General features: G+C 44.5%; 1 protein-coding gene across 7 annotated transcripts in view; it reads right to left on the bottom strand.

The window, feature by feature from the left end:
• Positions 1-22,422, bottom strand: part of PAX3 (paired box 3) — a 78,575-nt gene that overhangs the window by 52,967 nt on the left and 3,186 nt on the right. For 4 of the 7 annotated variants that reach the window (XM_053986063.1, XM_053986067.1, XM_053986065.1 and 1 more), the window contains 3 exons: positions 21,579-21,814; positions 20,076-20,205; positions 19,276-19,410 (listed from right to left, as the gene is read on the bottom strand). In XM_053986063.1, the coding sequence (XP_053842038.1) occupies positions 19,276-19,410; positions 20,076-20,205; positions 21,579-21,814 (501 nt within the window). Of the gene's footprint in view, positions 1-7,418; positions 7,496-19,275; positions 19,411-20,075; positions 20,206-21,578; positions 21,815-22,422 lie in introns of those variants that run through there. The other 3 variants (XM_053986066.1, XM_053986064.1, XM_053986068.1) reach the window with 2 other exon arrangements.

Below are 22,422 nucleotides of genomic sequence, written 5' to 3'. Positions count from 1 at the left end.
GAGCCACAGTCTGCGTGCTGGGGCAAAGAAAAGTGAAAAGATTGTTTCTGACATTTCTTCTCAGTCAGCCCTCTAAAGGACACTTTGTGGAGTAAGAAACCGTCCCCAAAGAATTTGAGTATCTCAGCATTTGTTTTCCTTCTGGTTAAGAGAAGTTTGAATATGTCTCAACAGTAGAAAACTGCAGAGGAAAATTATTTTTAAATGCATTCATTTTGTCTCAAAACAGAATAATAATCTTTAGATTAAAATAGAATAAGATCTTTAATCTTCATTTTCTAAGAATAAACATTTTTAAATTACAAACAAAATTTAAAAATTAACGAACAAAAATATTTAGTTCTGCCAAATGTTGAAAAGAGTGATTTTATGTAGCCTGAATTCTTCCTTTTGTTTTTTTTTTTAGAACAAAATGTTGCCATAATTGTCATGATTTGACAGGGTTTTACGTTCAATGGATTCGTATCTTCCCAGCAGAAAAAACAGTACTGAGATCTCCAGAGCAGCACAACCTCCAAATAGTATTTAGAAAGACAATAGCACAAAGTAACTCAAAGGATATTAGCAGTGTTCACATGGAGGGGTGCCAGAGGAATGTCTTGAGGATATAACCTACTTTCCTAAATTATCTACACACAGAGCATATTCATAGGATTGGTTTTGTTTGAAATTCGAGGGTTGGAGGGGGTTGTTTGTTGCTCTGTTTTATTTTTTTTTAATTTGGAGACTTTAATGGGTGCTGACAGCAAGCCCTCTGAGCAGTAAAATAAATGTTTCTTAATATGCATAAAATCCTCCATTTGCATTCTTTTACTAATAAAAAGAGGTACAGCTTTGCTTAAGAAGTTACAAACTCATCTTTTGTACCAAGTACATGAATTTCTTCTAGCTGCACAAACAATGTGCCTGGCCAGACGTAGCTCTATCCCAGCTCCATAGTTTATGTGTATCTGCAGAATGTGTGTGAAATGTGACACACACATAGAACAAGCAGAAGTTATGAAGCATTATTCCTCAAAATCTGCAATATTCCTTAACAATACATTCAGGAGACTGACATCAATAGGCATATGCATTACACTGAAGTGTGCTTTACCACCTTATTACAGAAGCTGCATTAAAAGGGACCAGAAATCTTTCAAATTTTACCCAAAATACAGTATTGTTGATTCCATAACTTGTTTTATATTACTAAATAGAAAGAGATTCTCTATAAAGAGCAACTATTATGCCCAAAGAAAAATTAGAAAAATTATTTAACCTTACAACACAAATAATCCAATGTCTGGCTGTACATTCTATATGCCCTTGCTCAGGAAAGAGTCCTCAGTTATTCAAACTACAACATGTTCCATTAGCCAGGTTGAGATCTCTTATATTCCTGGAAATCAAGGAACTTCAACTTCAAAGGAACCACTCTGATTTGATGCCAAGTCCAGGATCTGATCGAAAAACATATTCTATACTGTAGCACTATTTCCTGACAGGTTATTGGAAAATCTACCTGAAAGTACAAATTTGTAATTCTTCAGTCCACTATTACTTGTTCCACAAGAGTCATTAAGACAGTATCTCAGATTATGTTGGTTTGCTCTTTGTAACTCATCAAAATAAACAACAGGAGATTAAAAATTGTTCTTTTACTAAAATTTTAATCAGGGATACACAGCAACTACAGAAATATACAGGAAAAGGGAGATAATGGCTGAATCTACATGGTCTGAAGCTGATGCTGAGTTCTCCCCATGCAATCAAGGACAGAGACAGATAAATGCCCAAATGTCTCCTGAATATTTGTGTAACAGAAACTTGTCAGACAAATTTTCAAGTTTGCATTCTATTTTGATATCTGTAAAGACTCATTCTACCAGAGCCCATGGCACTCCATGACTGATGAACATCTGATCAAAAGTGGCAGCAAAATAAGAATCACTGCTGGTCCTTAACTTTCCCCATCTCAATCTTTAGGAAACAGAGACTGCTTTAAATTTGGAAAAGGAATAGGGTAAAAATAACACCCTGAATTTATCTAGAATTTTTCCAGCAGGGAAGTCAAAGGACATTTATTATTTTATAAAAACAAGCACTTTGGAGATGAGACTACAGAAACATTATCATAGTCAAAGACATTCTATTCATATTACAAGAGTCTAAAATTGTTCCAGGAAAGCAGGAACCAAAGTCTTTCATTTCCCAAATACATTTTAAGCTGTGTACAGCTGATGCAAAACAAGGACTATAACCTGATTTCCACTAATGGTCTAAGACTGTCAGCCCACAACATGACAAAAATCCAAAATGCTCCTCTTTCCCTTACTTTTGAAAAATTAAAATCCTGCTGACAACACTCTACCAAATTCAATTCTATTGTCCTGTTTTCAGCTCTAAATCTTATTTATTCTTTCACCCTTTTTCTGAAATGAAAGATAAAATTCAGTGTAAGTGAATGTTCATATACTTGATTTTCAGTGAGTTAGGTGGCATTGGGCTATGCTGAAAGTAAAAAAAAAAAAAAAAAAAAAGATCTGTTGCAGGATTGCACATTTGAAATTTACTACAAAGTACATTGTTTCAAATGACCATTTTCCACAAGTGCGTGTCTTCTTTGTGTGAAACACCCCTTTGCTTTGCTAAATGAAACTTTCTCAGCAGTGAAGATGAACTCACCTGAAATCATTAATGCAGTGGGAATTCATCTTTTTTTCACTTAAAGAATTTTTCCTCAGTATGTGTGCAAACACTTATACAGAAAATTTAAGCCAGCCAACACTAATCTGGCTTTTCTGCCACCTTCCAGTGATAGCTTCAAAGGAGCTCATAGACTCTATCTAGATAAGTCATGCAATCCTAGATAATATTCTCCTGGAGAATATCACAACTGCTGCTGCTGTGGGCAAATCATTTATTTTGAACCTAACCTTCAGAGAAACCCCATTTCTTTCAAACAGCCTGACTGAAGCCAAGGGTGCCTGAACACGTAGGGCAGGCTCGAGCCAAGAGACAGAGCATGCAAACAGAGATCTTCCACATCATCCCAAAGACTTATTTTCCATTCTTGCAGCCTGTCTTGGCTTGTAAGATAAGCATATATTCTATTTGCCATCTGTCAGAGGTGGGGCAGGTATCTTCTGCTGGGCAGTTTTCTTATCTCTTCCAACAACAATGTCTCCCTCCAGGGAGATATCTTCTGTTAATGTGCCATTGAATGGCTCACTGCATGACTGATGAAGTTACATCATCCCATTGTGAGATGCTCCACCCAGAGGGAGGAGCCAAGCATCCCTACCTGCATAAAATCAGCATTTCTAGAGACAGCAGCTCAGCCTCTTCACTGGATTCCCAGAGGAAGACCAGGCCCATCTACTCTATCACCAGACCTTCAGAGAAAACTACACCCTTCTACTGGACCATCGCTTCAGCAGCATTTCATCTGCCACTCCAGGAGCAGGAGGAGCAGCCACCATTTAACTGGACTATCACCAACACCCTGACTCCTCAGGGTGTCAGGTTTCCGACTCTATCAGTAGTTTTGTTTGTACTAATTACATTTTTTTTAATTTAGGTTTTTTTTTTTTTTCCTAGTAAAGAACTGTTATTCCCATTCCCATATCTTTGCCTGAGAGCCTTTTTATTTTGAAATTGTGGTAATTTGGAGGGAGGGAGTTTACCTTTTCCATTTCACGGGAGGCCCTTGCCTTCCTTCACAGACTCCAGTCTTTTCAAAGGAAGACACAGCCATCAACTCAAACACACCATGAAACAGTTACTGGAACACAGTATTGCCAGCTTGCTCATAATTACTGGTTCTTCTTCCCTGCCTAATGCATAGCTAAATGAATGAGGGCTGTCATGGAAAGAGACTCAAATGTTAAGTCTGGCAGAGCTGGATGATCAGGATAGGAACACAGAGAAAACACACAAAAATCCCACAGCCTCGTCTTTGCAGCAGTGAAGTCCCAAATCCAGGCTTGCACCACAAATATTTTGAGAACATCCTACATGGCTCTTCCCTGCACCTCAGAAAAACTGCTACAAATTTCCTGAGAAAGAGCACCCAGCACTCTGCTCCCACAGCTTTGTTTGGCCCCTGGCTCTGTGCAGCATAAGTGGCACCCACAGATGCTCACACAATGCTCATGGCCACGGGCTGGCAGAGGGGTTACCCACTCACCTGTGCAAGCATTTCTCAAATATTAGAGACAAGATGCTGCAGGGTTTCTCTTGTTACAGAAGAGGCCTGGCCTTCCCTACCCCATCCCCCAGAAAGTGAATAGCCCTGTGTGCATCAGCAGGAGCATCAGCCCTGTTTGGGCTTGCAGTACAGACTGCTCTGCTCTGTGCTCCTGGGAACTCAAAAGAGCTGCTTTCTCCATCAGACATCCTCTGGTTTCTCTGTTGTGTCTCTGCCTTTAACAAAGACTGATGTAACACACACAGACCTCTAAAGTAATGCCTTCAGAGCACAGCCTCACAGGTAACACTAAAACTGCTCCTTAAACCCATTTTAAAATGAGATAAATTAATCTAGACTGCAGTATTTAACATAAATAAATTTCCAACCAAAATTAAGTATTTTAAAATTCATAAAATGAAATTATTAGGTCAAGTTGAAGAGATTTCTCTGGATGCTATTTGCAGTTTCTCTTTCCTATATTAGAGAAGCATCTCCTTTACCAACGCTGACACTCTCCATATATGAAGTTCGGTTGCTGTTTTAAATGCACAGCAGTTATACACTTGGACCGCTCATATTAAAACACATTGGGGCTGTTTTTCCACCTTAAAGGCAAATTACAGTGTATGAATAATGAGTATTTTTTGGAGGCAGAGAAATGGATCATCTTCCCCCTCCATCTGGCATGGTGCTTTTCCAGCAAGGCAGAAGTGGAATTTGAGACCTCTTTATGAATAAGCAATAAAAGACTCATGAAATGGGATGGTTTAGTAACTTCCAAAAAGACAAATCTGGAGACAGAGATAGCTGAGGCTGGGTACCTCAGTTTGCACATGATTTATTACCTCCCCTGCTACAGGAGGAGAGCTCCAGCTCCCAGCACAAACAGCTCCCAGCACAAACAGCTCTCCCCATCTTACCTCAAGAAGAACCTGTCAGGAAAGAAAGAGCCTAGCAAGTGTTCACATTGGCCTTTGAAGTTCTTCCTTGGCTGACTGATGCTCGTCCATACATAACTGGAAGAAAAGACTTCCATTGTGTAGCTCTTTACTCCAAGCGTATTATTCTCCAGACAAAAGCTTTCGAGTCTTAACTTTTAAACACACCTCTCTTTAGGGTGCACTGTTTCTAACCCATAAAATCTTTTTCTGTTCATTAAAAAAAAAAAAAAAAAATAGACAGCTTTCTCCCCCTCAGACAATCTACTCTGCTTAGCTTTTTTGCAAAGAGATGCCACGGAGCAGCCAGCAACAGAACAGCCAGCTCTCGTTCCCAGAAATACAGTATTTTTCCTCAGCTCTCCAATGGCTTACCCAGCCCAGCTTTAGACATGAAATACAGCCATTGTAGGAACTCCTTGGTTTTAGACTGAGACCTGGTGAATAATCACCCTACTGAAAACATCTCCAACATCTGGCAGCTTGCTGCTATTTGCAGGGTCTGAGCGCTGGGTCAGGCAGGGATGCAGGAGCAGGGCAGGGGGTTAAGCAATGAACATGCTCAGCACCTGCTTGCTCTCTGCCTGATTCTAATCAGTATTCTCCTCTCATGCCCAGGAATGCTAGAATTCCTCAGTTTTCTCAGAAAAACTCAAAACTTCTTCTGCCTCAAGGAAAGGAGAGGGAGGGGGGGAAAGAAAAAACAAAGAGAGACGGGGAAAAAAACCTTTCTGTTTAGGGTCTGGCCAAATTTCATTAAAGACAATGCAAGTCTTGCTATTAAATTCAATAGGCCTTTTTTCAGATTTATGAGCAATCTCACATGCTTGACACTATTAATTAGAGGAATTAGTGATGCTAAGAAAGAATAAAAACACACAAAACCGACCTATAATTTTACTGTTTAAGAAATAGACTGTAACAATACAATTTTCCTTAAAATTTTAGAAATCAGTAAAAAATATTTGTTTTACCAACTCTAGAAATCAAATCTTGCTTTACTGCAAGTTGTACTGCAGTTTTAAATCTAAAAACTTTTCTTTTTTTAAGACCTGTTGACAAGTTTAAGCCACTCTATCAATTGCAACTAGCTCCCTGGTTTTTTGGTTCATAACTTCATGTCCACGTTGGGAACTATTTATCTTTGTTAAGAATACTGCTTATAAAATAAATTACAGATTTCATGTAATACAACTTTAAAATCAAACCCAAGTAGTTCATCTCTAGTCAGCCTGTTTAACACAAAATCCCACCACTGAGAAATGCATTCTCTTGCATAAGGATGGAAAGCTACAGTTTTAAACTATAAGTACTGCAATGTACAACAAAAGAATGCTTAAAGCATGATTTCTGTCTCCTTTTTCTGCTCGGTACGTGTTTCTGCTTTAACAAGTACAACGGTAAAAAACAAATGCAATTTAAAAAGAAGAAAAAAATTTTAACAGTTATCCAGGAAATACACATTTTTAGTGAATGCAAGAGCAGCTGTAGAAGAAAAACCAGTGCAAGACCTCGGTGCCCAGTCACAACCACATAAATTTCAAGCATTGAATACTTTCTTAGAACCAATGATTATACATACATATTATTGAATAGATTTTTCACACCACATATTTGAGAGAATTGCAGGATATTCATGGGAGACTCAGCAAAACCAGCAAAAAGTATGTATCAATTCCTGCTGTACTCCAGTAAATACGTGGTGGCTCAGAGCCTCAGTGTAAATTGAGGTAACATCTCTAGATTCTTGGACTTAATCCCAGACCACACTAGCTACTGATCTGCTTTAGCTTTAAAAAATAGTAATAAAACTACTAAAAATAAAGGTGCAGAGTCTTTACCACTTCACCAAAGCACACCCCTGCTGCTCTGTGCCAGGGCTTGCTGCATCTGGTGAGTTAAGAGGTCCATACCATGGGCCACTGGACCAGAGGGTACCACTGTCCCCTCTACAAACAACCCCTGGTGTTCCCGAGCTCTGCAAACCCCAAAGTTGAAAGCCCAGCTACTCTTTTTCAAGGACAGGCTGCAATCCTATCTAGCCACAAGCATTCATTCTAAAGTATCATTCCATCTGGATTTGCAGTTTCAGCAGATGAACGATGACAGCTGAACCTATGGAACACTTTTGATTCCTGGACACCAGACATTTGGAAATACCATTGAGGGAGGAAAATATCATTGGTCCCATGTCTTTAAAAAAAAAAAAAAAAAGAAAAACAAGCAAACCAAAACACAAAAAAAAATCCACAAAAAGAAAAAACCACCACAGAAGATACAAGGAGAAAATTTAACCACAGAGAAGGAAGAGACCAGTAAGAGGGAAGGAGGAGCAAGCAGTCCTATCTCAGCTGGCTCCAGGCACAAGCCGTGAAGAAAGTCACTACACAGAGCAAATTGTACCAACTCCAATCAGTTCCCCTTCAAACTAAAGCCAACTCTTCCAGCACCAATTTTGCCATAACCACTTTTTTCTTGTTTGTTTGTATAGGGGTATCACTTACTTATAAACACATCAGTCACCAAGATCACTCCTTCCTATTCAAAATGAGTATTAAAAAAGATCCCTTAGCCCAATTCAAAGGCACAGAACACACCACAGCCCAGTAGGAAGAAAGTCAAAGCCTATGGAAAGATGGGCTGGGCATCCCCTTTTCCACAGCAGGAAACCAGCACCAGCTGTGTAAGGGTGGGAGAAAGCCCTTCAGCCCAAATCACAGCGACCTGAGGCATCCACTCCAACAGCTGGAATGTCACCAAGGGCAAAGCACCACCTACAAAGCACCCCTGTGACCCCCTGTCTGCACCTCGGGAACACAACGGTCCTGTGGAAGCTTTAAAGCTCACAAAAAATCTAAAGAAATCACTTGCAAGCCTCACAGAAGAAAAGGGCAGAGTGAGGAGCTGCCTGGGCTGGAAACAGGGTAGCCCCAGCTCCCACCTGGGCTGGGAGCCAGCCCTGCACCCAGCCTCAGTCGCAAGGACTGTGCTCACTGCTTCAGGCTCGAGCTCACAGAAGCACAATGGGTCTTTCAAGCAAAGGATCTGGCCCTGAAAAGGGGCCCAAGGCACCCTAAGGGCACGGCACTCCACAAAAACCCCGAGGCTAAAACAGGAGGAGCAACGCAGAGATGCATCCAAAGGGGCTCCCCCTTTGCCATCCTGGAACCCCACTGCTCCACAGGCCCTCCCTGTGCTACCCAGCTGGCCTGTTTCTTTAATAGAGTGGTCACTTTTCTGCATGGTAGCACTCAAGAATAGGAACAGGTGAGTCCCTCCTACACTTTTGCATCACCTGGAGGATATTTTTTCCCCTCATAACACTTTTTTAGGGTGTTTTAATTTTTATTTATAACTATCATTACCAGGATTCAGATACTAGCTATAGTTACAATTTTTTTAATACTCACTTTCTGTCTGTGATTTACTCTTCCAGGACTGAAAAGTCTGTTTCTGATGTCAGATTGACAGAAATATTTATGTCATCAACCATCACTCCATCTTTTCAACTGCCAATACAGGAGAAGCACAGTAACATTAAATTCTGATTTAAGTTCTTCCTTGGCTAAGTGACCTCTTACAGTCTGGGGACAAACCCTCTTTACACCCATCATAGTATAAGGTTTGACAACCATTCAAATTACATAGTGTCCTTCCAAAAATGTCATGTGCTGTGTCAATTAGGACCAAGGACAGGAATGTTGTATATGGGGATACAGTGTGCCTCCCCTCCTGATACCCTTCAGGCAGGGAGGACCCAGAAATCAGAGGGAGCAGCACTGCCTCCCACCCTGCCAGGATTGATGGAGCAGATTGGTTACAGAGCTCCTTACAGCAGACAGCCGGGGGGAGGTTTTTGCTTTTTTCTGCTAAATCATACGTTAGAAAAATTAAGTGCCATTCTCTAAATCAGCTTTTTTTAATTTGCTCTGCTTGCAGCATTTTAACTGCACTTACTGGCTATGTCAGGTCTCTTCTTTAGCAGCAAAAATTGATGTTTAGCACTATAAGGTCTTGCTAAGTCTGAGAAAGTGAAGGTGTTCCCTCAGATCTGGAATGTGATTAAACTTTCATGCAGATTCAATGCTAAGTAACCTGCACAGCTCTGCTGAGAGTACAGGACTGTTCTCATGTAAATGCCAATACCATTTGGTCCCAAGAAACTTTTAAAGCATAAAGATGGAAATAACAAAAAGACTGAAAATGTGTCTGCTGTATGCAGCCATTTTGCATCTTCACCAGGACATGTGAGTACCCTGAGACCCTGCAATGCTTCTGGCTGCTTCAGCCCCTGCCCCAGTGCACACAGCATGCAGCTCACGCCAGTCCCAGTGCTGCTCAGAGGAGGTGGACAAGCAGTTAGTTTTAAGGGGTTTTCAAAAGACAACACTGTATTTGTTGGAAAACAAGTTGTGGGTACTAAAGCAACAGGGGTTTGTGTGGTTTTCTGTGTAGCTGCCAAATATTCGAGCATTTTTGCTTGAGCCTGTTGATTTAAGAGTAGATCAAATCAACTGTGCTAAAGCAGGGATGAACCCACAGGGCTTTTTCCTAACTGTGACATCTATTGTATAATCTTCTAAATAGATTCCTGAATGTTTTCTTCTATTATTTTCCAGTTCCACAGACAAAGAGCACAGTGAAGTCATATACCATCCAGGGAATAGCCACCACACGCAGCAAGGGAGGTATACACGATGCCTTTCTCTGCACCACGTGTTAAAATTCTACAGAAAAAAATTGTAACCTCCATCTATAACACTACACCATAAAGATTTGATGACTGCTCACTTAAAGTATCACTCCTTAGCTAGTAGTTTTTTGAAAGTATCTCTTCTATGCAAATACCGATAATTTAATTCAGCATTCACTCACACAACAGCAACTGTTCACCATCTGCAGTGGAATTACTTGATTTATTCCTTGGTAAATGGAATTCCAGATATTTTTTGTTTTTTCAAAATCTGTACTTTTCAGGATTTCATTGTGAAACAGTGTATTTTGCTTCCCATTTTCTTTAGCTGAATAATTTCCACTTCCTGTTTTTCTTTTAAAACACCTTCCTTCTGAAAAGAACTTATTTTGCTGTTCGTGAAACCAGCTGAGTCCTGACTTCCAGCTAGTTCTGTGCAAGTTTTTTCCCAGCACTCAGCCTGACAGGAGAGGCTGAGTAGGTGTCAGAGTATTTACTGGGGCACAGATTCCCCCACCTCACACTCTGACCCTTCAGCACTTCACAGCAGATCAAACAGCCAGCCCTTAGGTCAAAATGAAAAGGAAGTCCTGCCACACCATCTTCAATAAAAACGGATTTTCTGTGGAAACATTCCCTGCTACTCTGCTAGCCAGGTTTCTATAAAGCCTGTCCGTACTCATCTCCATCCTCCCTAGGACAGTTAAAAATAGAGATGAAAAACAATTTGGTTACACCAAGTATGGTTGGTGCTACTGCCTGGCAGGGGGTAGGTGGGTTACATTTTTAACAAAGTGTAGAATAATTTTGCCAAAAGAGCTGTGGTTGCTATTGCTTTTCCAGCTAGTACGTGGAAGAGATTCCAATTATATTGGCTTGAACAGTCCTGCTCATTTAAGTAAGGTGAATAAGATTTGACAGGGGCTGAATAAGCTGTCTACTTGCAGAATTGTCAGCCACAGACAGTTTATTCCTCATACTATTCAAACCACAGCCATCTATGTGACAATATATCTGATAAAGAAATTACTACATAGTCATTTTTAAATCAGACATCCAACATGAGGCATATCATAAATATAAAAATCCTTAAGACTAGTCCTTATATGGGCTTGTGCATGATATAAACGTTGATCATGTTTGGCAGAAAGTCTACAACCAGGAAAATATCTGTTTAAAAAAATCAAAAGGTAGCATGGATTTTGCTGTGTTCACCACAGCTCTCTATGGAAACAAAAAAGTTGAGTTCATGGACTTTGAGGAAATTTGTATCTAAAATGCTTTCAAAGAGTGTTAGCTCTTACTCTGGGACAAAATGTCTTCTAAAGTAGCTGAGTACTTGCAAAGCATGCATGGACTGATATTTTAGTCAGCAATAACCAGACAGAATGGAAGCAGAGTGTATTTAAGAAAAGGAATAAGGAAAAAAATATATAAAATTTTTCTCTTATCCTTTACTTTGCTGTTTTTCACAACAGCAGAGATCTACCCACTCACCTAAAAATTAATGCAACACCAGGAGAGGCTTTCTGGTTTCACCAGGCTTCTTACTGCTGTTTGTGAAGCTAAATTTCTGTGTCTGGTGGATGCAGTGGGACCTGGGTCTAACACTCCCATACCTCACAGTTCGGATGAAAACTCGTATCATAATAACAAGAAAGCACACCCAGATTGCACAGCCTCTTCTACTGAGGATGTGGTGGGACACATTTTGCTATCTCTGAAATAAATATAGCTTTCTGCTATGGAATAAAGAACTGATTGTTCTCAAGGGCTCTTGCTTGTTTTTCTGCGCAGCCTCGTCAGTCCAACTTCCCTTTTTTTTGGGAGAAGGGACAGCACAACCATTCTAGCTGAGGCAAGTAGGGGCCATAAAATCCAAACTGAAGAAAATGACCAAACAAATGTTGCAACTCGTTTGTGTCCCCTATATTCTGAGAGCTCAGTCTGGAGAATGGGCTGTTTTCTCAAGCTCCCTTTCTTTTATTGGCAGCCCTGGACTATTTTTCTCCTATGTGATTTGGTATACGAAGACAACTTTTTTTTCCCCTTTAGGCTACACTCATCAAAAAGATTACATGCAATAAAAATGGTTTTAGTAAAATTCAGTTAAGTACATTGTATTTTACCTGCTACAATAGTAACATTTCAATGTGCTGTATACTAAAAATAAAGTGATTAAAATAAAATCAAATCCAGTAATGCTAAAGAAAAAAAAAACCGCAAAAATGTAAGAGAATACAGTGTATACATCCAACAGACCATGCAAAATAAGGATTCCATTCAAATTTCACATCTCATTAAAGACAATTTGGCCATTAATCCATACGGGTTTAGGAGGAAAGAAGGATTTTCCAAGACAGATAAACTGAAATGATCCTCCTTTGATCTCCGAGGTTAAGAATCAGCAACAATGGAAGATGAACAACAAGGGGCAGAACCACTGGCCTTTTTATGTGCCACAATGGCATCAGCAAACAACTACTTAATCAATATTTGGCCAGGGACACTGAAAACTTTCTTTTCAAATTTTAATTCCTAGTTGTAAAACAACTGTAGGGCAACCAGCAAGATAAGACATTAAACTGACTGCTTAATTGCCTTTTACTGTCTTACTAGTTATATATGCACATTCTTAATAGTTCGTGAATCTTTATTTACTAGGATGAATAAATGACCTGTCAACAATTACATCAAACTCCCCTAACTAAATAATCTCAGCACATGACACACTTTAACTCTAATGTGTCCTCAGTGAGTTTTAATTTCATTACACTTCACTTTTTTCTAGGCAGAGTGATTTAAACTGAATTAGTTTAACAGCATGGGGCAGGAGTACTCCAGGGCAAGTAAAGTAAAATGCCACATTCACACTAGGCTAAACAAGGTCTTGCGGTGAATTACATTACTGTACATCATTTTTATTAGCCAGAAAGCTCAGCGTTCAGGGACCACTTGGAAGTATCCTGCATTTTTATTTCTATATTTTGTTCTTTCTCTGGCCACATATGTTTGCTACATAGGATTTAAAATGACATTTACATGGAGAAATTCACATTGACTGGCTTGCTCTGATTTATTGCTTTGTGTTTCACTCAATTTCTTCTTAAATTAACCAGAGACCACTTTGTAGTTCTGCTTCATTTCCCAATGCAGTTTTATTACACAGCTCTGGGGACTCATGATAATTTATCACTATCAGCTTTATTGGCTTCCCTCTCCTAAACCCTGTTCCAACCCTTATCAATAAGTAAACCCAAACCAAACTAAACGTTCCCCAAATAAGTGTTAGATAAAAGTGTTGTATTTGTATGATATAACAGAGAATCACTATTCAAACTCAGTCACGGGAAATTATTTGTTTTAAGAATGTTATCAGTATTAGCTTTTACTTACAGCATTAATTGCTAATTAGCTTTTTATCTAATTAAAACCTCTGTCTGTCTTCTGATTCCACTGCTACCTCTGTGTAAACTGAGACACCAATACCCTTGCCCTCAGTGAGAGTTTTGCCAGAGTTTCACGCGGGATTAAAGTCACACTCCTGTGACTTGTGGGTACTCTTTACTAACAGAATAGAACAAATTTGGGCCCCATTCCTGCCTGCCCCAGCCCACGTGAGCAGCGTTACACACATGAATAGGCTCTTTGAGTGGGACTCCTCGGGACCGTCGCCGTTGCTGCATCTGCAGGACTGAAGAGAAATCGAGTAAACCCCTCTTACATCCCAAACCTGAGGATTTCCCCAGGAGCTGCAGTTCCTCAGAACATTACAGAGCTAGTTCCAAGAAAAGCCTGATGTCTATTATGGTAAATTCCTACTGACATCACAGATCCTGCAATCATAGGAGAATCTGGAATGCCAAATACATAAAGCACTTTCTCAGAAGAAGTCCTAGCCACACCGAAGTCAACCAATTGTTTCTGCCTTTCTGGAATGACACCCTTTTAGTCTAATAGATGAAGATTTTCAAAGCAACCAAATAAGGTGCTAACTTGGGTACAAATTCAAGCTAATCGACTGCTTTGTGTGAAGCAATCCTGACATTTGCTGAAATAACATTCAGCTTTGTTCTAGATAGATGCAATTAGAAAAACTGGAAAGGATGCCCACAGCAATTCTGCTTGAACAGGCGCTGACTCTTAAGTTGAAGAAAGCGTCCCTAAGATGGCAAAACATTCAAAGCCACTAATAAAATCATGATTTCAAGCCAAGGATATGATGTGTATATATATTACTTCAGAGAGTCGCTTCTAGATTAGCACCCTTTCTTCCCACAGCTGGAAATATTACTGGTGCTTTTGTCAGACGATTAGCCTGCAGTTAGTCTGACAATTAGCACTCTCCTCAAAATCCCACACTTCAAGACAGGAGGGAATGGGCTGCCCTCGGCAGCCCTGGAAAAGCAAACTCCACTTTGAAGTCACCCTGAAATCAAACATTTAGCACCTTTCTAAAAATGCTCAGCATGCTGGGACATCACACTCTCACTTGATGGTGAGGTCATTAATTGCTGAGGTCATTAGTTATTATTATTACTATTATTATTATTTCAGAATATTTATTTGGAAGAAGAAGCCTGGCCCAGAGCCCCACAGTGATGATGGGTCAGGCAGAAGAAACAAAGCTGTGCTGGGTTAGCATGGAATCACCTGCACCGATTTGCACCTGTGCAATACCCGGCTTTTCTGCCTGAACTCTCACTACCAAGATATGGAGGAAAGAGAAGGGGAAAAAGACGGAAAATATAGTTGGCACTGTCTCCTTTGAACCAAATTCTGGACTCACTAGGGAATTTTTCTCAATTAAGTACTATTTTCCTGTCAGCTCTGAGAGCCCCAGAAATGACACTGTTCAAGTGACAGGAGTTGATTTCTTAGACCTGCTAGTGACCAAATATATCGAGTACTGCACAAAATGTCAGGCTCAAGGAGATAACTGCCTGCAGCCATAGCCATTACACCTCACTCAATAAGTGAATCTTTACCATGAGCACTGAGCAGGGGAACAAACTGTGCTTCTCAGCCCACAACAGCATTTCACACAGCACCTAAGTCCTCCTACCACTGCACCTTGGGACAGGACACTGGAGCAAAACCAGGCCAACCCCTGCAACCAAATTCTAACTCAGCATCTGACTCATCCCATGCTCCAGCCACTAATCCAACAGTCTACTATGTAGAAATGAATGACTCAAACTGGTATCTGGTGCCCCCATTTTAATCTTCACCCTTAATAAAGTGTCTTTATTAGTTTAGCAATCTAAAAATAACTGGCTGCATGATACTGACCAACCGTAATCAAAACATCTGCCAGCCCATCTAGCTCGAGCTACCCTTTAGATCATGTGCCACCACTTCAAAGCCTCCTGCATCAAGTCAGTAATTGTAACATTGCATCTAAATATTTAAGCTAGGGGCTGGTAGTCGCGTGTCCCATTTACAGTCAGCATCTGTCCTCTAATTCTATTACAGTACAAAGCAAAAATGTTTCCCAAAACTCACAAACAGGAAAAGCATCACACAGCTAGAGAGGCAGCAGCAGCTTGAACTTTCAAGCTGCTGAGCGGGGCTTTTGTGCTAAGGTCCTTTTTTTTCCTACCCCCTCAAACTCCCCACATACACACACTAAAATAGGGGTGGTGCCGAAATTGTATTAATGTGAGCCTCAGGCACACAGAAAAAAAAAGAAAAGAGGAAGGGGAGGGAAAGGGGGAAGGGTTTGGTCCAAGATGAAAGTAAGAAGAAAATAAAGGAGGCAATTTAGTCTGCTGTAGCCTGAATTGCTCTCAGTACAGCCAAGGGTAGAGGCTTGGGATGAGTAGGGCCCTTTTTGGACGGGTGCGCATGACTGGGGGAGGATCCGCCAGGACAGGGCCCGAGGGCCAATTCCGCTGGCTGGGAACAGAGGCCCCCTTTGAGGCCGGGAGGGGGGTCCCGGCCTCAGCCCCAGCCCCCTCCCCAGCCCGCTCGCAGCGGCCCGGGGACCAGCTCTGCCCCATCATTGCAGTGCTGAAAGCCACTGGTTCCTGCCAGAAAACAACAGCTATTTTATGAAGGGGGAGTTATCGGATTAGTCAGCAAACCATGCCGCACATAACTCCCACTAAAGGTACAAGCAAGTCCCTTTTCTGTAGTGGTTATGCTAAAAATAAGCCCTGATGTGCCACATAAAGGCACAAAACTTTCTTGTGTTCTTTATTTATGGCTTGTGCCTTTAAGAAAAAAATTATCATGCGTGCAGAAATAGAGATATGCTGTTATAGAGCTATCAGCCTCCTGATACACACTCTAAACAATCCAGTTTTCTTTAAATATATACCCAGAATCAGAACTGAGGGTGACGCTGGCAGAAACACTGAAATACAGCACGTACAGGGCTGTGCATGTGGCATCTGTAAACGGTGTGAGAATCACGTGTAAGTGTCCGAGAAGAGAGGCTGAAACAGAATCACACCAGCCATACAAAAGTTTCCCTACACCCATATATGTGGCGGGAGAGATCCCAATGATTCGCTGTTTCTATCACACATTTTTTTAAAATATCATGTTTCCATTCTCTCTAATCCCACTCTGCTGTAAATACTCCCTACTAATTTTGAATTAGCTACCATTAAAATGACAACTCTTGTCCTTGTTCTTGGAAAAAATGCCACTCCTTGAGCCACCCAAAGGCCCATGGCGAGGAGGAGATTTCAGGCAGCGCCAGCAAAAGTCCAGCACTAATGTGTGCTCCCGAGCAGAAAAGCCGTCGTGAACAGCCTCAGGAGTCACTTTCTGACCTATCCCACAGCCTTCCCTGGCACCCAAGCTCCAGGATACCTCAAGCCCCCAAGAACAGAGCAACAAAAACTCCTCATATTGCACAAAACCCCACACTTTTTTCCCCTCTGTTACATAGAGCACTCAGGGCTGAGCTGGCACCCGAGGGTTTTGCTGCACAGCACATGGATACCCTTTGGACATTCCGCAAGCAACCCGAGTGTCAGAGAGGGCATCTGAGATGCATTGCCAGCAGGCACCCTCTGCCACAGCAGGCCTTGTAGCCAAGCTGGTGGGTGCTGGCAAATATGATCCTGCAGCATCAAAATCCTTAGGAGCGCTGCCAGTTATTTTAGTAACAGAACAGGATTGTTTTTATAGATGGAGTGAAATCAAAGCTCCTCTGCTGGCAATGGAGTTGAAGCAGAACTTTTTTTTGTTGGTCAGATACAGAAAGTAGTGGTGGGTTTCTTTTATGGTTATTCTTTTCTTGTAATGGTCTCACTGGTGTGCTGTGGCTATAGTATCACACTCCGTGCAGGACACGAGTAGGGCAACAAATGTTTTCTGGAGCAGCAGCGCACTCGCACTGCAGCATCCCAGCCACTCCAGTAATGAGATTAAGCAACAGCTTGCTAGTCAGGGAGGGGGAGCAGGCGTTGCTGTGGGGAAGAGCACACCCTCCCTCACACTGCCAAGCCTTCCCAGCCACTGTCACAGAACAGATGGGATTACCAAAGCTGCCGTTTCCACGGAACTGTCCGGTCACATTCACGCAGCAAAAACCTGCATGCCTAGGGCAGGAGAGGGCTACACTACCCCATGTAATCAAGGGGAAAATTGCTACTGATTGAACTCAAAACAAATAAAGTTAGAAATTCACATCCACAGAAAGTGAGAGAGGGTACATCGAAGCCTCCTCCTACGACTGTGGTGGGAGGCATGAACGAGCCACTCTCGCAGCAAGACATCACCAGCCCCAGTGGCTTTCCTGAAAGAGTTCTGGAGCTCCCCTGGGCTGGTGGAAGGCAGCCATGCACCCAGACAGTGATTTATAATAAATCAGGAGCCCCACTTTAAAGGGCAGACAGTCAAAGAACAGGAAGACTGTTTCAAAGAGAAACAGAAGGATGGGTTATATTGATAAGAGTATTTGTTCTCTTGCTGTTGCTACTAACCACTCTTCATTCCATAAAGCAGTGATATTATCAAGCCTTACTATCTCCTGTTTCTAATCTCTGTCAAGAAATTGAAGAAGGCAGCAAAGCTAGTTATTTAACAACTAGGACACTGAATGTAGCTATTCTTCCCTTGGTGCACATCCCTCTTGGAAAAATCCTCTGTTGAAGGAGATGCTGGAGGGAACTCTGGACCCGTCATATGGGGCAACTAGACCAGGCAATCAAATTGTGCCTTCTGGCCTTAAAATCTCTAATTTTGTTAGCATCTTCTACATGTCTGTATTACACACCTCCTTGCAAACACAAACACGCAGAAGATGAGGATTCCCTGAAAGTTTTAATAACAGTTGAAAACTAAGTTTTGGGAGGGTTTAGGGGTTTGTTCTAATAAAACAAGGACATGTCCTACTGTCAAAGAATGGATTTCTGTCGTCCTTGCACGGCATCAGCATCACTTGATGCCTAGAAATGCTATAAACATTTTCTCTCTAAAAACAGCTATTTTTTTCCACGTTAGAGTCCATAAAACTGCGTGGAGCATCAGCTATTAGGGGCTCATTGAATAATTCATCCCTCATTGCAAGCCCATAATGTCTTTTCTCAGCCTTTTGTGGGGCTGTTTTCTCTTCTTTTCTCCTTGAATTATAAAAAGGTTGCCTTCTTTTGTTCACATCAAGCTGCTGCTAGCTGAAGCTTTGTCTGTGCAAAGCCAAAGTGTGAGTTTCAATGGACTCCCCCCTCTTTGTTTTCCAAGTTCATCTCCAAGTGTAGATTGTGTATAGAAGGCCTTCTTTGTAAAAGCTGGAAAAGTTGTACAAATGTTTGACCAGCTCATTTGGTACTTTTGTCTCGCCTTCTCCAGTGCCTGTGCATGTGCTGGGCAGCGACTTCCACACACAGGCGGCCGGGCCGGGCCCTTGCCTGCCCCTGCACCCTGGCCCGGCCGGGAGCCAGGCATGGCTTCAACGGGAGCAGCAGCTGTCTCCCCGCAGCAGCCCTTCACCTCCGCCTTGTTCAGGTTGCAACCTCGTCGCAGTCCCGGGCCAAACACCAGCACATACTCTTCCCAGCAGTTTTAAGAGCAGAAAAAACAAAACATGTGTCTCCCTGCCTTGTTCAGACTGCAGAGACTTGAGACTCCGCAGGCTTTTGCTACAACTGCCCCTTCTCTGCAGCTGCAGCCTCTCTCTTGGCTTGGGAAAGGAGCCCCTGCACGGCTGCGGTGAGGGGCTCTGTGGTGGCCCCAACCCTCCCTGCTCCCTGGGTATTGAAAGCCAAGCTAGCAGTGACTCCCATCTTTGTTCCAACCTCCGCGCCATTCCTGCACACTGCAGGGTGGCTCCGCCGGGGGAGTGGGATACGATGGGATGTGGCAGCCAGGCTGGCAGGGCTCACTCGCCCTACACGTCCCGCTGCGCTGGCCCCAGGACAACCTCTGGGGGACGGGGAGTGAGAGCCACCAGCACCTGGGACTGGCACCGGGCCGTCACCGGGCTCCACGGAGAGCAGGGGCAAGCAGGACTTTACCTCTTTCGCTGAGGATGCCATCAATGCTGTGCTTGGCCTTCTTGTCGCCTTCCTCCACCTCTTTTCTTTCCAGCTCAGCCTCCTCTTCCTCGCCTTTCCCAAACTTGCTCCGCAGGATGCGGCTGATGGAGCTCACTTCGGGGGAGAGTGCAGAGCTGTGACCGGCTCGTCCCCAGCAGCCCCCTGTGGCTCTCGGGCCAGCCCGGGAAGCCGAGTCCCCCATCAGTGCCACCGGCCTGTGTCCCTCGGCCACTGCCAGTCGGGACTTAGGGACGGCAGCTGCCCACTCCCGTCCCCGCGGGGGTTTCACGGAGCACCGTCCCGCACCGGACTCCAGCACGGGCACAGCGGCTGCCGAGAATCTTTCTTTCCCCCGAGTCCGCATGGCGGGTGATAAAGACCCTCAGACCCCTCACAAATACTGCTCCGGCTGCACTTGCCTCCTGCCCCATCCCGCAAACAACCCGCCGGCGCAGGGAGCTGCTCCCCATCTCCTGCTTCCCAGCTCCTCATCTCCGGCAAGCTCCGAGCCCTCCTGCGGCAGAAGCCCGGAGGGGACGGCGGGGAAGCGTCGGGAGGAGGAGGGGAGGGGGATGCAGTTGCGATTTAATTGAAAACACCCTGCCGAGAGCAGGAATCCTCCCGGGAGGAAACCACCGCGTGCTAGCGGCGGCCGCTCCGTGGGCACCGCTCCGACCCGGGGCTCCGATCCCGAGGGGACGGGGCTCACCCGGCTACCGCGCTGACCTCCCCGGGCCGCCCCCAACCCTCCAGGACACTCCGAAGCCCCCGCTCCGTACCTGACGGCACCGAGTTGCGGTCACACACCCCGTCCTTCAGCAGCTTGTCCCGGATCTCCCAGCTGAACATGCCCGCGTTTTCCCGCTTGTATTCCTCTATTTTCTTCTCAACATCCGGCGTCGTCACCTGCTTCAGTAAAGACAAGGCGAGCGGGCACAGTCTGTAGGGCCGGGGGAGCCGGGGCTGCCGCCGCCAGAGCCCCGGGGCGGTCGGAGCCGCCCGCGCCGTCGTCAGCGAGAGCCGACACCGGCCCCGCGTAGAAACGCCGGTACAAAACACCCGCAAGCGGGCAGGGTAAAGTAAGAGGGGACACAGAGGTAATAACGGGCTGCATAAAACGAACACATTCCGCGTTAAACGAAACGTCCCAGAAAATCCTCCGAGGTTACCGGGAAGGTGGGACAGAGCCTTCGGCATGGAAAACCCCGAAATAGGCAGCACCGGCTGCCGTGCGGCCGAGAAAACACCAGGTCACGACCAGCGGAGGACTCCGGGCAACGAAGCTCCAGGTCAGTAAAGTTTCGGCTGAACAAAGTTTGCAGCTCCGAAAAAAACCCAGCGTAATAAAAACGCGGAGAAGTTCGAGTACCGGCATTTTTCTTCGGTAGCCTCGTGATTTTAAAATAAATCTAAAAACCAAACAAAAGAACGATCTCTCGGCTGGCAATAGCCTTACGTTTGAGCAGCACGCTTATAAAAAATTACCTCTACTCCTAACACGGAAAGGAAAAGTTCGGGCATTGCTTCGCTACTTTAGAAGAATCAAAGAAGGACGGAGCGGGGGGGAATCTAGCAACAACTTCCAATAAAAATTCAAGTCTTTACTTTACTTTAGTGGGAAAGAAAAGCTAGAGAAGGAGAAGCCTAATCTAGGGAAAAATTTCGTCTCCGTTATTGTTAGCGCAAACTTTTTGGTGGCGTAGCTATAAATACTCGCAGCTCTAGAGCAGAGAGAGAAAGTAAACAGAGCAGGAGAAGGAGCGGTAAAGAGACCGACAGAAATACAGGTTGTTTTGTTGCGTTTTCAACGAAAGCGGGGAGGGCCCGATCCAGCCGTGCTGGGTCAGCTCCACCACCACACCGATCGCGCCCCGGTCCGTCCCGCAGCCCCGAGCCCGCCTGCGCTCCTGCGGGAAAAATGAGCGTGGGGCACGCAGGGCTCTGGGAAGCCAAGCGCTCAGAAAAAAAAAAAGCCCCTTTCGTCCTATTTTCGTTCGGGACTTTTTTTTTTTTTTTTTTAATAGCATTAAAAGTATATTATCGCCAAGAACTCTAACAATATTTTCTAAAACCTCGGGAAGTTGGAGAGCAACAGGCTTGGACACGGCGGGGGTGCTGTGTCCCATAAATGTCTGCGTTTACCCCCGGTCTCGCACGGTCCCCCCGGCCCTCCTGGTTGCCGTCCCCACTGTTAACCCCGGTGCCGACCAGCCTGGGCGGAACTCGCTCCCCGCCACCGCGACCGGGATTTGCCCGGTTCCTGGCGGGCGAGAGAGGCTCACCTTGGGCTTGCTGCCGCCGATGGCCCCCGGCCGGATGGAGCCCGTCTCCTGGTACCTGCAGAGAATTTTGGAGACGCAGCCGTGGGACACTCGCAGCTGGCGGGAGATGACACAGGGCCTTATGCCATGGTGGGCCATCTCCACTATCTTGTGCCGGATATGGTTGGGTAAAGGCCTGCCATTGATAAACACTCCTCCGAGCTGATTGACTCTGCCCTGGCCTAGAGGGGTAGAGACTAGAAAAGGAGGGAAGGGAGGCAGGGGGGTAAATGGCGTTAACGTCTCCTTCGGATCCTGCTGCGTGTTTTTTTGTTGTTGTTGTTGTTGTTACTGTTTTTTTATCGTTTCTTTTCTATAAAGCAACTCACCCCCGCCCGCCCCGCCGCGCGCCCGGGGCCCGCAGCTCCCGCGGAGACCCCGCCGCCGGCCCGGCGGGCAGGGGAGGGAGGCGGCCATGGCTTCACCTGTTGCACTCAGCCGGAGCCGGCTTTCAGAGCCCGCCTGGCTCCGGCGGAGAACGGGAAAGCGGTGCGGGAAGGCCGCAGTGTCCCCGGCGGCGCAGGGGCTGGCCCGGCTCGGCCGCCCCGGGAGCGGCGGTGGGAGCCGCGGCAGCCGCCCGTCCTCCCTCGGGCACGGGCCTGGTTAGTCCCCAGCACTGCGGGGCCCACGCACCGCCTCTACCTTGATGAAGAGCGGCCACTCGCAGCGGCTCGGTGCCGACCCACGGTTCTAAACTTCCTTTCGATTCGCATTGCTTTTGGTCGAATTGATTTTTTTTCCTAACTTTATCCCCAACTTTGGGCTCCCCATATTACTACCCTTCACTCCACTAAGAGAACCGGGG

Source organism: Vidua macroura, chromosome 10, assembly GCF_024509145.1.
Source record: "Vidua macroura isolate BioBank_ID:100142 chromosome 10, ASM2450914v1, whole genome shotgun sequence".
Lineage (NCBI taxonomy): Eukaryota > Metazoa > Chordata > Aves > Passeriformes > Viduidae > Vidua > Vidua macroura.
Note: the sequence above shows the minus strand (reverse complement) of the source record. Positions and strands in the feature narration are given on the sequence as shown.